Source organism: Serpula lacrymans (genome assembly GCF_000218685.1).
Source record: "Serpula lacrymans var. lacrymans S7.9 unplaced genomic scaffold SERLAscaffold_5, whole genome shotgun sequence".
Lineage (NCBI taxonomy): Eukaryota > Fungi > Basidiomycota > Agaricomycetes > Boletales > Serpulaceae > Serpula > Serpula lacrymans.
Window position 1 is genome coordinate 2,561,091 of NW_006763294.1, and position 13,656 is coordinate 2,574,746.

Below are 13,656 nucleotides of genomic sequence, written 5' to 3' on the forward strand. Positions count from 1 at the left end.
GTCACTGCCTATTATATACCTCAGGTTGACTTTGCTGGGGGTGAACTGGAGCGAGGAGTGTCGTGGTAACTCGAAGAATTAAGTAAGTTTTGCGGGTGACTGGAAGGACGAATTTCACGGAGTCTCAATAATTGAACCTTGTTCCACAAGCGGGCTTCGTACGTACGCGGGACGCCTTGGGGAAACCTCTCAGCGTCAGTAGATTCAAAACTTTCCAGATTACCCTCCTCATCTCAGCGCGAAACACAGTATGACAATTTCGCTTTTGATCACCGTTGTGAGGTATGTACGTCCAAAGGATGTATTGTGAGTTTCCGCTGGGACAGGTTTTTGGAAGGGCGGGCATAATCACTTGAATCAATTTAATTGGCAACATGGCGTGGCGCTATTGCATAAACTGCATGCAGTTAAAATGAATGAGTAATATGCTCACCTCATACTTGGCACCAATTTGGCTTTGATTGGAAAAACAACGAACAAGAAAACAGCCAAAGTATGTCTCTGCTTATGCAGCGAATTGAGGTCGAGCCCGTTGTCCAATAATGTGCCCATGTTGTTATCAGCCATCGAATGAGAATGATGTTATCGTCGCTAGTTCGGAAACACGAACCCCTAGAGCTCAATTCTCCCTCTCTTATGTCTTATCTAGTGTTCTAGTGCGTTTATTCAATTCTACGCCTTTTTGAGTCTTGAAACCACCAACCCATCTTTATGTCCTAGAATAATGTCCGGGGGAAAACGCAAAGTATATCGCATACCTTGGATGTAAGTGTAATGACGACAAAGTATAGGGCAGTCACGCATCAGATGATGTGGTCAGCTACAATGGGCTGAGATGTCTTCTGTTTTTGCGATTGGCAGACTGATTGGGTAATATCAAAGAGGGTGAGAATACGAACTTTGTTTGCGTGAAAGGTGAACTCGGATGTACGATATGTATGGTTCTCGGTCGGCGAATTACTTAGTTTGCGCATGACAACGACAGTTTCCGCCACCATCTGAGTAGGACTGTATTATGTATAGGATAGATTGTAGACAAGGCGTTGCGTTGAACGGTTCACGTGAGGTGTGAAAGACTTCCTGGAATCCTGGCGCTGTGGCAACCCGAGATGACGGTGTTGATTGAGAAGCCTATCGGACGAAAAAAGAGTCACAAAGACTAGGCTTTGGTGCTTCTATATCGCACCCACGTATAGACTGAAAGTTGATATGCTCTGGTATACGTAAGATTCAACAAGGACCAGCGAAAGAAGAGACGCACAGCAAGGAGTGAAGTAAGATGGGGATGGAGGTACAAGACTCATTTCGGATCGCAAAAGGTAGGGGAAATGAACGTTGTTGACGGAAGAGGAATGGGATATGCGGTAAATAGCAAGACTCGCGGTAAATCCTATGGTATTATGAATTGTTGCGTAACAGGTATGAATCACGGGATGAAGTTCGAAGGTTCAGCCCGATCGACATGTGTGTGGTATAAAGGATAAGCACATAGGATGTATGATGGGGGACAGAGAACAGAGGCTGGAGGAATACAAGGCGTGAATGAGGATCGACGACTGAAAGGAGAACAACGGTGGCTGCCCAAGCAAGAACAAGGCACGGCTGGGTGGCCTCGTGGTCGTGATGGCAATGGGACATGTTTCCGAAAGCGGATGCTTCCATAAGCGATACAAACGAACGTCCAAATCGATCCATTCGATTTTATCCCAAACGATCCTTGCGCTGACTTTGCCTTGTTCTCAGCCATGCTCACTGCCCGTATATAACCTATCCCTTTCTTTCCTTTCTTTTCCCCACCACCGCCTCCTCCATCAGCATCACACAGTACCATAACCAGCCCACTTCTTACTCTAATCACTTCTGCAATGTTCCAAATCGCACCCCGCCCAAACCACCATTTCCAAAAAGCTGTCTGGGAACACGACGAACATACTTTACATCACATGGCCACAGCATCTCCATCTCAAAACGTCCAGCTTCCCCGCACTCTTCAGCGACCCCCATATGCAGAGGTTTCCCGCGATAACATCGCCGCACTCGAGCCAGATCTCGCAGGCGTCCCTCTCGAGTATGTCAGACGCGGTTTACGCGTGAAAGCAAACCAGTAAGCATCATTTATACCTCATACTATCGATTGTAATGTCTTATCGTGTTCCAGGATGCTTGCAGGTATATCTGCCCTCTCGCCTTCCCATCTTCCTTCGACTCTGCCTCGCTCTCATATGTCTCATACCCGATCACTTACCATTCCGATCCGACCTTCTTCCTTACACCCATCTTCGCCCTCTTCGCCTTCATTCCCAACTCACATCCTTGCTCTAACTCCCGCTTCAAAGTCTCAAGCAGCATACGACGCACCAGCAACCCTCGTCGCGACCCACTCTCTCATTCTCGCGGCGCACTGTGCTTCTCTTCCTCGTCTGCCCCACTCTACTCCACCTTCTTCTCCTGGAACTGTCAGCATCACTATTCCTGTCCTCCCCCTCTCCATTCCAGCTCCCCAAGCATTCGCTCCACTACACAGCTTCATGTACACTCACTCCACCGCTACACTCATGTCCGCACTCCTCCCTGCCTGCCCTTCCTCCTTCCTGTCCTCTCTCTCTACATCCAGTGCTTCTGCCCGCGGAACCCTCTCTTCCGGACCCGCTCTGCACACACTCTCCTCCCACCTCCTCTCGCATGTCCCAGGCGGGCAGCACAATGCTATGAGTGCGCTGGCTGGCGTAGCACAACACGTAGCTGCTGTCTGGCGCAATGCCGTTGCGTTGGGCATACATGATCATGAGTTGTGGGACTGTTTGGACCTGGCTTGGGAAGTCGTTCTGGGCGCCATGAACTTGGGCGCCGGTATTAACTAAGGGAACGGCGAATGACTGTAGAAAGCGCGGGCGCCATGCTATTCTCATAGACGCTGGTGGGAAAAGGATTTTACCATAACAAAAGGACTTTTTGCGCTCGACGCAACATATGAACTCACTTGGATTTGGATTTGTTTTCGGCTTTTTCTTCTTCTCTCTTTTTTCCTTGCTCTCTGCTCTCTCTGCTTGCTTCATAACTCTATCTCTATCTTAACGACATTCACAAGAACCTAACTCTCTAACTCAACTCAACGCATGTATCCTCTACGTTTCCTTTTTCTCTTTCCTCTTTTCTTCGTTCTGCTTGTTCCCGAACAGACGTCCTCATACCCACTACCTTAGTCTCGCGAGATAGTTAATCTGGAACACCGTGTATCTACCACCGACATTGATCTATCAATTCACTTCTGATTTCAAATATGTTTATGGGCGAGAATTTTTTTTTTGAATCTGAATTGCTATGCTATACATAGGGGCTGCGATCTGCCTTAGTAGATCTATTAATAATCTGATACAAGTCTGATAGATAAGAGAATTTCCATATGAGAAAACAAGATAACTAATATGCAAAACAACGACGGCAAGATGAAAGCATCACGACATAAGCGTTGCGAGCGTGATATCAGTGTATTCGATAACGTGAAAAGCTTGGATTGTTGAAATGACGCGCCATCCACTCGCCTAGGGATGTTGTGGATGCCCAGTGGAATAGTCCCCAGCGTCTTGATGCTCCAGCAAGACAGGAGAGAGTATGTGGGGCGCACTAATTGGGTCAAAAGCGTAGTGGACGCCTGATGCTATCTCTAGTACCTCGTGCCTGTCTTTAAGTCAACTGATGTACTTGCTCGCACAAAATAAAAGAATTATTCACTCGCCGAGGAGATGCTTCACCATGTCTGAACTATCCAGTGCGTCACCCACAGACCGTCGGCACAACAGGCAGATAAAACGGACCGTATCCTCGCGAAAAGTCTCGAATTTGCCTTCGAAGGCTCGGGCCCTGGTATCGTCTTCACCCTGGACGAGCGTGAACGGCGATGAAGCTGTGAAACGGTCGTGATCAAATGACCCGTGATGAATGACGGCAGCATGATACATCTGACGCGCAAACAAGACTTCAGACCACCACCCATGTCCTAGGTATCGTTTACGTGTACTCACAGCTGTACGCCAAGTCATAACTAGATTCCGCTGTAGAACGGCGAGACACCACTCGCAACGAAGCCTTGCATCAAGCGTGTCCATCTCGTCGACGGTGGTGGTCTCCGGGTTCATATGACATGCGCGAATGATATCAGCAGCTTCTGTAAAAGGTACGACTACCGGTTTTGCATTTTCATTTACCTGCAGAGACCAAAGGCGGCCACCCAGGGTATGTTGTGCGAGAAATATCGCATTCCGCGCATAAATGCTAGGCGGGTCGACAAAACGATGATAGGCCAGCACCTCCGGGTATGTCAGCATACGGTGAGAAGGGTAAAAGTTACACTGATCAGAATAAACGAAGACGGTGCTAGCGAGCCGAAGCCGTGCCAGTATCACCGAATGATCACATGGAGTGGTCAAAAGGGGAGGATACCCATATTGGGCGCGCATATAGCTCTCCACAAGTTGTCTTTCTATCCACTGGCGCCAATTTGGCACCCACAGAGGCAGGTCAGCGAATGCGGAAGCAAAATTGGATGCAGTGATGTTAATGTGAGGATGGGATTTGATAATGGCGTCGAATGGTGAAAATACAGATACGTCGGCAACATGAGGCATCAGTTCAGAAGTGTCTCCAGCTGTAGCGGGTAGTTTCAGGTATTTCTTATATTCGGCCACCAAGACCCGACGACGAGGAGAGTAGATAGTTTCTTCATATCGAATATTCCTCAATATCAACATCCATTCGCGAAGACGCTTGCTCAATCCAAACAGAACTGCATTGTAAAAACGATGGGTACCACAGAACACATGGAAGGTAATAGGGTGTTTACCTCGTGGTTTTATAACTGTGGGGGGCTTTATCAGATGATGTTGAGCGACGAAATTCCAGTCGAAGTAGCCAAGTTCTGCTTTCCAGCCTTGCATCATCATCCACATCACAACACTGAGCACAAAATAAATCGATGGATGAGGAGTGTTTTTAAAGGTCTGCACATACCCTTCCTTTCGAGCCATCGGCATATCCATCCGCCTCTCACGGTGAGTAAGACGATCCCACCGGCGACATTTCCCGGCGTGCTGCACCACCTTAGAATGTTAGGGAGATATCTGAATCTCCAAAGAACGACAGACCTTGTTGATAGAACTGGTAAGATGTCGTCGCTGTTGAATGTATATCTTGACTTCGTGTGGTTGTAACCGTGAAGTGCTTTCTTCCAGAGCAATTACATCACGAAGATGGTACAGCCTTTCTAAAATCTCGTTCTATCAAGCTTGAAGGGACATCTACAGTCGAGGTGAATGTTATTACCTTGTCCTGTAACTTCCGTTGGTAAACAAGGGGGTTTTCCTATCAGTTTATTTGTGGCTTCGGAGAGATCGCGCTTATTTGTTAAACTACGGCACATTAATGAAAAAGATCAAAAGAAGCAAAGGTTAGTGAAAATGATTACCACAGTTCTATACACGATCCACAATATCTCGCGCGAAATTGCCAGAAAAGCGCCTGTCCTTCTTTACTGCAGTTCTGCCAGACCGATAAAAAATCTTTGAGTGATTTGAGTAAAACCCTGCACGCTACATACGCACATGACAATGTGTTTCAAAAGCAAGGCTGATGTATTTTGGTTCGTTCAAATCGGAAGGGTATTCAGGCAAACGCATGCCTGTTATCCGAAGAAGAGCAGATTTCCATATCAAGGTGGACGATTTTGACATCAAAAGCCGTCGAAAAGGTTTCGACGTCCGTGCGAGATGAAGGAGATCGAGCGGATGCAAAAAAGGACACAGCTGCGTATACGTTGCAACATTGACGATTTAGTCATGCAGGACCAGATGGGCATGCTTACATAAAGCAGGATATCGAGGTTTAATGTCGATATAAAGTCTCGGGAACCTTGACGACTCTTCGGAGTGTTTGTGTGGGTGCCGCCGGGTGAATGTTCCATTGTACTGAAGGGTCTCTCTGGGTCGTTCATCCCTGACAATTGCAGTGGCGGTTTCGGAATGGGGCAAACAGAGGTGGCTTATGTGGTGAGTGCCATTAGATATAGGTGAGTTTACGACTAAGCGCTCGTACCTTGGGTATGGTACTCCAAACTAGAGCCAGCTTTGCATTGGAGCCCGAGTAACTCGGAAAGGAACAGAACAGTTTGGACACTTTGGTAAAAGACTCACGTACATAACTTCAATTGCCGCGGCTGTTACAAATAAATATCACATCACGTGATTCTCTTTATAATTATGTCACAAGCACTAAACGATCTCATATTCGACGACACTGCAGCAAACACCAGTTTTACAGTAACTGTTATCGTTTCTTGGTAAGATACGTAGAGAAGTTTTAAGACAGATGTTGCGCATCAGCCTTGTTTCAGGATTTATGCTTGGCCACCTTCGGACTGATGTTGATCCGAGTCAGGAGCCTGAGCAGTGAAATCAGTAGGCCCAATATTAGCATCATTGTAGGAGCTTGAAGGCAATGAAGCGTTTGTCGTAGGATAGATCATATCCCAGCACACTGTCAAAGGCATTGGATTGGTCGAAGGTGCCGTGGGAAGAAGCTTTGGAATTTGATGCATCCACAAATCAGAAATGCCAGGTGTGGGACCAAGGAAATAGGACTGGGATGACGAGGTTTGTGGCATGAAGTGATTAGCAGGAACAACAGGACCACCAGGCGTGGGAAACATTGAAGTATAGTTTGGAAAAGGCAGGCGGCCTGGAAGGCCATTAGCAGGTGCCCTCACAGTCCCAGGCTTCAACCAAACAGGCGAGATAATGGTTGGCGCTGAATTCGGATCAGGTATATAGTGCAGCTCTCTCTTCATTTTGGCTTCTGGGATTTGATGCCTGACAAACAAGCGGTCAATGCGGCGCTTATGTTAGATAATAATAATAATATGCTTACTCTACCTGGAGGTGAGTTACCAGCTCAGATTTTTGCATGGCGTCACCAACAGACCTACGGCATAGCTTGCATATGTGATTAATGTGATCTTCGTTGAAAACTGCCTTCGTCCTGCGGATCCTGCAATTATCCTCATACGAAAGTAATGTGAAATGTGGGTCGACGAGATGAAACTGGATGGCGTGATATATCTGAAAAAACATAGCATTAGTGTAATCACCATTACGGACGCACAGGATACTCACAGCTGTACGCCACGGCATTACCAGCTTCTTGCCTTGCGAGACAAGGCATCCATCACAGCGAAGCCATGGATCAAAAGCGTTCATATCATCTACGGTCGCAATTCCCGGATCCTTTCCACATGCACGAATGATATCGGCGGCTTGTTTATAGATTTCAACTATAGGGAAGCTCTTTATAGAACCATTTGAATCGCTTTTCAAACCATTCAAATTCCAAGCACGACCTCCAAGAGTTTTCTCCGCAATACATTCCGCTTTATATAAATGAGGGCGAAAGGGTTTGATAAAATCATGGTAGGCCAACATGTCAGGATAGAGCAACATGTCCCTCTTATGGCTGTATGGCTGTGAAGGAATAAAGACGGTGCTGGCAAGCCTCAATCGCGCTAGCAGGGCTGCATGATCTTTTGAAGGTCCAGCAAAAATAGCAGAATTCAACCGGGACCGCTCGTACAATTCAGACAATTCCTTGTCAATATTTCGGCGCCATTGTGATGCGAAAGTCGGCAGCTGGGCAAACGCGGCAGCGAAGCTGAGAGCATCAACCATGACTTCCGGAGGAGATTTGATGATATCGTCGAATGGTTGGAATGCACAAACATCGGCGACATGAGGCATGATATCGTACCCATAGTTGGTCCCCATACTACTTCGTAGATATTTCTTATACGACGCGATAAGAACTTGTCGACGAGGAGTGTAAATAGTCTCTTCAACCCGGACGTTCCTCCATCGCAGCATCCGCTCGTTTAGTCTGTTGTCTCTGATACGCTGCCCTATACACAAGACATTTAGTTACTCGACGAGACCATGTGGCCGAAATTACAAGCGTACTCCGTGATTCTATTAATGGTATCATTTGCATGCCAACATCCTGGGTAAGCATCCCAAAGTCAAAATAATTGACCTCCGCTTCCCATCCACGGTTTATCATCCAATCTTTAGTCCTAAACAACGGACCATATCACCTTAGATAGTCAACGCAGTGATCTGAATGCAGAGTTCTACTCACCATCCCTTTATCTCAGCCTCTGAATATTTGGGACCACAATGAAAAGAGAGGCACCACTCTTCACACAACTTCGCGTGCTACATTCAGGGTGAGAAGAAAATGAGATCAAAGCGGGATGGACAATGGGTTCGGTAGTACCTTCTCAATGACTAGAGCAAGATGGTGGCACTCTTCCATATGTTTGTTGATATCTGGTAATGACATATTTGAGACTTTCTCCTAGAATGCGATGACGTCACGGCGGTGATATAGCGCCTCTGAAGTATGATTGAGTATAGTTTCAGATCATCTTCTTACTCGTTACGTACTGGAGTACCTCCCGCCTTCTGTTGGTATACAGTGGAAGCCAGAGATAAGCTTGGAGACCATCTCAGGGAGCTGTTTCCCATCTAGCGTGCTGCGCTGTAATCAGTGAAAATGTGAGGATGCACAAATGGAGATTTTACTATAATTTAATGCAGGATTTACAGTATCGTGCTCGAAACTTCCAGAAGACCTTGTCAGCTGAACCGCCACAGCCCTGTTCAGCCAAAATGATTAGACAATGTAAAGACAGATATATCTACACGCATACATGACAGTGATGTTCAAAAAGGAAGCTAGCATATTGTGGCTCGCTGAGTTCCGGTGGGCACTCGGGCATCCCTGGTAGCTGCAGATGTGCGGCTTGCCAGATGGGAGCAGATGATTTCGACATTAGGTATCGGCGGAAAGCTTTCGATGTTCGCGAAAGATGCAAAAGGTCAAGAGGACGCAGGATGATACAGAGCTGTAGATGAAGTAACCATAAGCGGCAATTTCAAGGACACAAGGACAGAGACCGACATAGAACAAGCTATCAAGATCCATGGCAGAAAACAAGTCTTTGGATTCCCCACGAGCCTTCTTTGCGATGACTACGTTTAACGAATGGCCCAGCTCGTCTATAGGTCGCTTTTGTCGCGTCGTATATGGTCTCTTTGCCATATTACTCGAGGTGTCCTTGCCACGCACGTTCAGCATCGGGGATAAAGGTATTCCCTCTGCTATGGCGAAAGTAAGTACTGTGTAGTAAAGTGCGTAGTGGCTCAATGCCCTGTGGAGGTTGATCCAGTCGTCAGGTAACTCGAGTTGAGGGAACTTTATAGCTTCACCTACGCAGGTCCAAGTGCTTCTGTCCACCGCTCACGTGATGTCATACAGCTTTATGGCCACTGGCAGTTCGGATTCTGCCACCTGAAAGCCCCATTCTGGCTTGTGTCCTGTGGCTCGCCACACAGGGCTGCTCCGCCATGCCTGCCACACAATATGAGAGAAGACCTGTTGTGAAAGAGCTTTGTATCTTCCCATCCGTACGGCCCAGAGAAGGAGGCAAATCCTGATCTGGTCCCACGGATGACTAGATATGAAGCTGGGCAACTATTCTTCTCCCATTTTTCCCCCCACAAAACTGCACCTCGAGCAAGCACATCCAAAGAACCACCACTTTCTCAAAAGCTCTCTTCGCTTCTCTCCAGCAGCGAATTCATCAATTTCTGTAGTCTGTATTTCATCACAGTCAACATATGCAATGCACAGTTCATCTCCCTCCTGAACTACACTTGTCGTGATAAACACTAGATTGCGTGCGATGCGCTTTTTAACGACATTAGGATTGCAGCCTATGCATGAAAGATGAAAAGATATCAGAGAAGAGAACAGTCACAAAGCTTGTCCAAGGATAATTATAACCAAGCGGGCGTTTGCTTACTGTGGTTGAAATAGCTTGCCTCTGGCCAAATCCCCCATCCGAGCATTTCTTTGGAATCCATAGTCGAGCCCTCATACTCTTTCCGCTCATCCCTCGCTTCAACACCATCGAGATAGCTACGAACACTCTGGCCTAATTCCCAGATTCCAAATGCATTTCCTGGATCGCGCGCAAGGACTGCGCGGACCATTTCTGACGTTTGCACATATGCTGCAAGGCCAGAAGTCTTCATTTGCGCCTTCCGCCCAGACGTCCCGCCCATGAAACTAAGAACATGTCTTGAACGAAGCACGTGTGCTAAAAAAACATACACTCTGAGGTGCACACCAAGGTCATATGCTCTTTCTTGAACATTCGAAAGTTCGTTGGGTTGCAGTGCAAGAAGAGAAGACCACGATGGAAAATGGATCACTGGGGGTGAAGGGATAGATAGGATTTCGGTATCGTATGGTAAATCTTTTGAGGACGATAGTGAGAAAAGCGCTCCCGGTGCATTGATTGCCTCTTCAAAATATCGCTGAACAATTGCGCTGGCAGCCAAGCGGGCAACCTCTAGCTCCATTTCATCCAGGTCTAAATCTAGCTGGACAACAGCGCGGTCAAACCTGGATGTAAAGCCTGCGGAGTTAACGAATATATCTGCAAGGTTCCAAGCCGTGTTTAGTGTTTCTTGCGTTATATCACCTTCTGGCGATCTGGTGTGAGTAATTAGGTCGACCAAGTCCTGTAATTCTGATGTGGTACGCAACGCATCTGATGCTGATTTTTGCTTGGGCTCAACTTCTGACTCGGACAGTGCTTTGTTACTAGACGTTCGGGATTTCGATTTCTTGATCCGCTGAGAAGCCTTATCCAATGCGATGTTCAATTCACCAAGTAATGGTCCCACACCAAGATTCCAACTGTCTTTGCATGAGTCAGTGCAGAAATACGCAGTTCCACCACCTTGGACATTGCTCTTCCCACCGCCACCATTATCGACAGTTCCGCTCACCCACCGAATGTTCCACACCATTTTCCCATCATCCCTCGCATACTTGAAACATGCTGCACATACCTCTTTTCGAAATGTGCGGTATATAACGTGTGCAAATGGAGCTGGTGCAATCAGTATTGGTGTGTCTGCAGGAATAGTGCGTGTAGCGATGAGAGCTCGGCCAGACGTTGGTGTTTGTATCAAAATCAAGTCTGCTGCCAGTGTTGCTTGCGATGGTGAAGTCTTCATGCTGAGAAAATGCTAGACGAATAGATAAACGGGATCGGTAGAAACTAAGTCGTGTTGCTTGGATAGAAAGTAGATAGCGTATAGTAGTGCCGAGTGACTTGTGTTTTTGTGAATCATACTCTTGTAACAAGCTTCAAGTTGATAGTGAACGTCCAATAGAACCGTGACTCAAAAAAAGACACTGGGCGTTACGCATCACGTGTAACTCTCGTCACGGAAGGTCACGCGACGTACGCCACGCCACGGTCACGGTCACCCTAACTTTTCTTCACTACGATGTCGAACGCAACCGACCCAAGAGATGCTTCACTGGAGACAAAGCTGACCCTTCCAAAAACGTGGTATGCTGATGCTAACGGTACGTTCGTTATATATGAATACGCCCGTGGTATTTGTATTTGCACGAAGTAGTCTAATTTGAATACAATCTTTCATACTACAGATTCAATGGGGTCAATGGGGATGTTCCTTGCAGGCATGGTCCTGGTTACGCGTAACAGGTATGTATACGCCATCCTTTTTCCGACTACTTTATGCGGTTATCTGTTGATGTTATGTGTGCTTGCTCTTTGTCATTTGAAACTAAAATCTGCGTTGTGTACAGGTATCTGTCTTGGCCAGTCCTCCTACTTGCTATAAGCGGTGTGACAAATCAGCACCCACTGAGGACAAAAGATGGAGGAAACAGTCCTTGGGCTATACTCTTGTGCGCATCGTTGTTTGCCTGTTGTAGTGCAATCATTAACCAGGTGTCATATGTATCCAGCATGGCGATATTGGCGGTTATCATGTCTCATGCCCCTCTTTTTTTACTGCCTAAGCAGACTGCTAGCGGACCTGTCCCTATATTTTAGTAAGCAATCCGCCTGTATGTGCGGCATAAATGTTCTCTATGTTAGCCTTTATGGGTTGGTCGCAGAACTGCGTTCGCAAGCCACTTTCCAAAGACGCGTGAATTCAATGACCTTCGCTTGTCACCCTATTACTGTACTTGCACGTTCTTCAACCATGATAAAGAAGACTTCCATCAATTTTTTTTAAAAGTTGCACTCATTCCTATCAATGTGTGCTTTGAGATGGTGAGTGTATCTAGGCTAAGCTTCTTTTGCCCATCCTCGTAACTTCTCTGGATCATCGTCAGGGCCTGCGGTAACTGTGTCAAGTGGTAACATTGGTTTCAGACCCATATAGTACGCACTGAGAGTCGTAAACGTGTTGTTTACGATTGAATGAGCTTAACCCCTTCTCTCCATATGGAGGGCTCTCAAATGGTAAGCAGTAGATGACTATCGCTTGCTTGTTTTCTTTTTAGTTTTTGCGGTACATGCGTTCCGTTTGAAGCATTCATGGCTGTCTGCACTCTTGTATTCAAGAGACACCTTCAAATCTTCCATGCCAACTCTGTCACGGTACCATACAGGAGCACCTCATACGGTGGTGAGTTTACTTACCTTCAGCGTGATCTCTACTAGAATAATGTCTTTCGCAGCGATATGCCGGCAAACAATGAAGGACAACAGGGCCTGTTTAGCGCACACCCATCAAGTGCCAATGTTTCAGTAGTGGATTCCTGCTGGTACTGTAACACCTATGGTTGTATCATTCATCGTGCAACGTCACATCGTCACGGTATTCTCGCAAACATGTGGCTGTGGGAGCTGGGTAAACTGCAAATTCGTAACTCGGTTGCCCTTCGAAGCCAGTGAACCAATCGTAGGTTGGTGAAGGTGAGTAAACAGGTAACCGCACGTGATATATCACGCGTCACAGGTTTTTCGACTTACTACTTTAAAGTTCCGACGTGAAATCCCCTTAATTCAGCGCGCGTTAGAAGCACTGTGACATTGGGGCCATTTATTACCTTCACCCTCGTGCGTGCGTGTCCTCATTTCAGTATCGTCGTAGCAGCCCATCGTAGCTCCATCTGCTCTCAATATCATGGATAGAGCACGGAAAGATACCACACAAACAGGCTTGTCGTTACATGCGCAATCATCAATGTCTAATCCGCCCCTGAAACGCCGAACTCGGAAGCGTCTAGATGATGGCGTCGACAAGCTCTGGAAACTATCCAACGTCAACAAGTCAAGGGATTCGTTTTCGGCGTTGAATTTCGACGTTATATTCCATGCAAGTGTTTTCTATGTCTTTGATTTTGTTAAACTAATTTACTACGTGTGTAGCTTTGTACTTTTTTGCATCCAATGGACCTTCTTAATCTCGCTCGTACATCAAAGCCTTTTCGTCAGCTTTTGATGTCAAAATCATCTGCCTTCATATGGAAGTTCTCCCGCTTGCAAGTGGAAGACATGCCACAATGCCCCCCAGATCTAAACGAACCACAGTATGCAAATTTGGCGTTTGGCCTTTACTGCCAGGTAAGTAATATATGTTGTGGTAATTTGCACCCAAAAATGCTAATCCTGATAGTGCAGAACTGTGGGAAAGTGGGCCAGTGTCTGTTTTGGCAATTTCGTGCGAGATACTGCACATCCTGTGTAAAGATATGGTAATGTTTTACAGCTTC

The 13,656-nt window shown here is 46.6% G+C and overlaps 10 protein-coding genes across 10 annotated transcripts; 5 read left to right on the forward strand and 5 right to left on the reverse strand.

Moving 5' to 3' along the window:
• Window positions 1-57: 57 nt before the first annotated feature.
• On the reverse strand, window positions 58-712 carry SERLADRAFT_464408 (uncharacterized protein; the record flags this gene model as incomplete). The annotated part of the gene is made up of 3 exons (XM_007316971.1): window positions 58-351; window positions 434-653; window positions 704-712. The coding sequence occupies one exon, from the start codon at window positions 344-346 to the stop codon at window positions 125-127; it is 222 nt and encodes a 73-aa protein (XP_007317033.1).
• Window positions 713-1,943: 1,231 nt separating this feature from the next.
• Window positions 1,944-3,282, forward strand: SERLADRAFT_447979 (uncharacterized protein; the record flags this gene model as incomplete). The annotated part of the gene is made up of 2 exons (XM_007316972.1): window positions 1,944-2,104; window positions 2,159-3,282. 2 exons carry the CDS (start codon window positions 1,944-1,946, stop codon window positions 2,859-2,861), a joined length of 864 nt encoding a protein of 287 aa, XP_007317034.1.
• Window positions 3,283-3,307: 25 nt separating this feature from the next.
• Window positions 3,308-4,608, reverse strand: SERLADRAFT_464411 (uncharacterized protein; the record flags this gene model as incomplete). The annotated part of the gene is made up of 3 exons (XM_007316973.1): window positions 3,308-3,678; window positions 3,733-3,959; window positions 4,023-4,608. 3 exons carry the CDS (start codon window positions 4,455-4,457, stop codon window positions 3,543-3,545), a joined length of 798 nt encoding a protein of 265 aa, XP_007317035.1.
• A 209-nt stretch (window positions 4,609-4,817) lies between these two features.
• On the forward strand, window positions 4,818-5,207 carry SERLADRAFT_386103 (uncharacterized protein; the record flags this gene model as incomplete). Its single annotated transcript, XM_007316974.1, has 1 exon — window positions 4,818-5,207. One exon carries the CDS (start codon window positions 4,818-4,820, stop codon window positions 5,205-5,207), a length of 390 nt encoding a protein of 129 aa, XP_007317036.1.
• Window positions 5,208-6,235: 1,028 nt separating this feature from the next.
• SERLADRAFT_447981 (uncharacterized protein) lies at window positions 6,236-7,469 on the reverse strand (the record flags this gene model as incomplete). The annotated part of the gene is made up of 3 exons (XM_007316975.1): window positions 6,236-6,860; window positions 6,919-7,109; window positions 7,164-7,469. The coding sequence occupies 3 exons, from the start codon at window positions 7,467-7,469 to the stop codon at window positions 6,389-6,391; spliced, it is 969 nt and encodes a 322-aa protein (XP_007317037.1).
• A 2,080-nt stretch (window positions 7,470-9,549) lies between these two features.
• On the reverse strand, window positions 9,550-10,237 carry SERLADRAFT_464417 (uncharacterized protein; the record flags this gene model as incomplete). Its single annotated transcript, XM_007316976.1, has 2 exons — window positions 9,550-9,815; window positions 9,905-10,237. The coding sequence occupies 2 exons, from the start codon at window positions 10,164-10,166 to the stop codon at window positions 9,574-9,576; spliced, it is 504 nt and encodes a 167-aa protein (XP_007317038.1).
• Window positions 10,238-10,814: 577 nt separating this feature from the next.
• Window positions 10,815-11,224, reverse strand: SERLADRAFT_386111 (uncharacterized protein; the record flags this gene model as incomplete). The annotated part of the gene is made up of 1 exon (XM_007316977.1): window positions 10,815-11,224. A coding segment is annotated over one exon (235 nt), but the record flags the coding sequence as incomplete, so codon positions are not given.
• Window positions 11,225-11,379: 155 nt separating this feature from the next.
• SERLADRAFT_464419 (uncharacterized protein) lies at window positions 11,380-12,071 on the forward strand (the record flags this gene model as incomplete). The annotated part of the gene is made up of 4 exons (XM_007316978.1): window positions 11,380-11,487; window positions 11,572-11,629; window positions 11,734-11,835; window positions 11,896-12,071. The coding sequence occupies 4 exons, from the start codon at window positions 11,406-11,408 to the stop codon at window positions 11,981-11,983; spliced, it is 330 nt and encodes a 109-aa protein (XP_007317040.1).
• A 316-nt stretch (window positions 12,072-12,387) lies between these two features.
• SERLADRAFT_464420 (uncharacterized protein) lies at window positions 12,388-12,964 on the forward strand (the record flags this gene model as incomplete). The annotated part of the gene is given in 5 exon segments (XM_007316979.1): window positions 12,388-12,400; window positions 12,471-12,566; window positions 12,619-12,850; window positions 12,867-12,872; window positions 12,919-12,964. The coding sequence occupies 1 exon segment, from the start codon at window positions 12,623-12,625 to the stop codon at window positions 12,833-12,835; it is 213 nt and encodes a 70-aa protein (XP_007317041.1).
• An 11-nt stretch (window positions 12,965-12,975) lies between these two features.
• SERLADRAFT_447985 (uncharacterized protein) lies at window positions 12,976-13,642 on the forward strand (the record flags this gene model as incomplete). Its single annotated transcript, XM_007316980.1, has 3 exons — window positions 12,976-13,259; window positions 13,313-13,507; window positions 13,565-13,642. The coding sequence occupies 3 exons, from the start codon at window positions 13,068-13,070 to the stop codon at window positions 13,640-13,642; spliced, it is 465 nt and encodes a 154-aa protein (XP_007317042.1).
• Window positions 13,643-13,656: the final 14 nt, after the last annotated feature.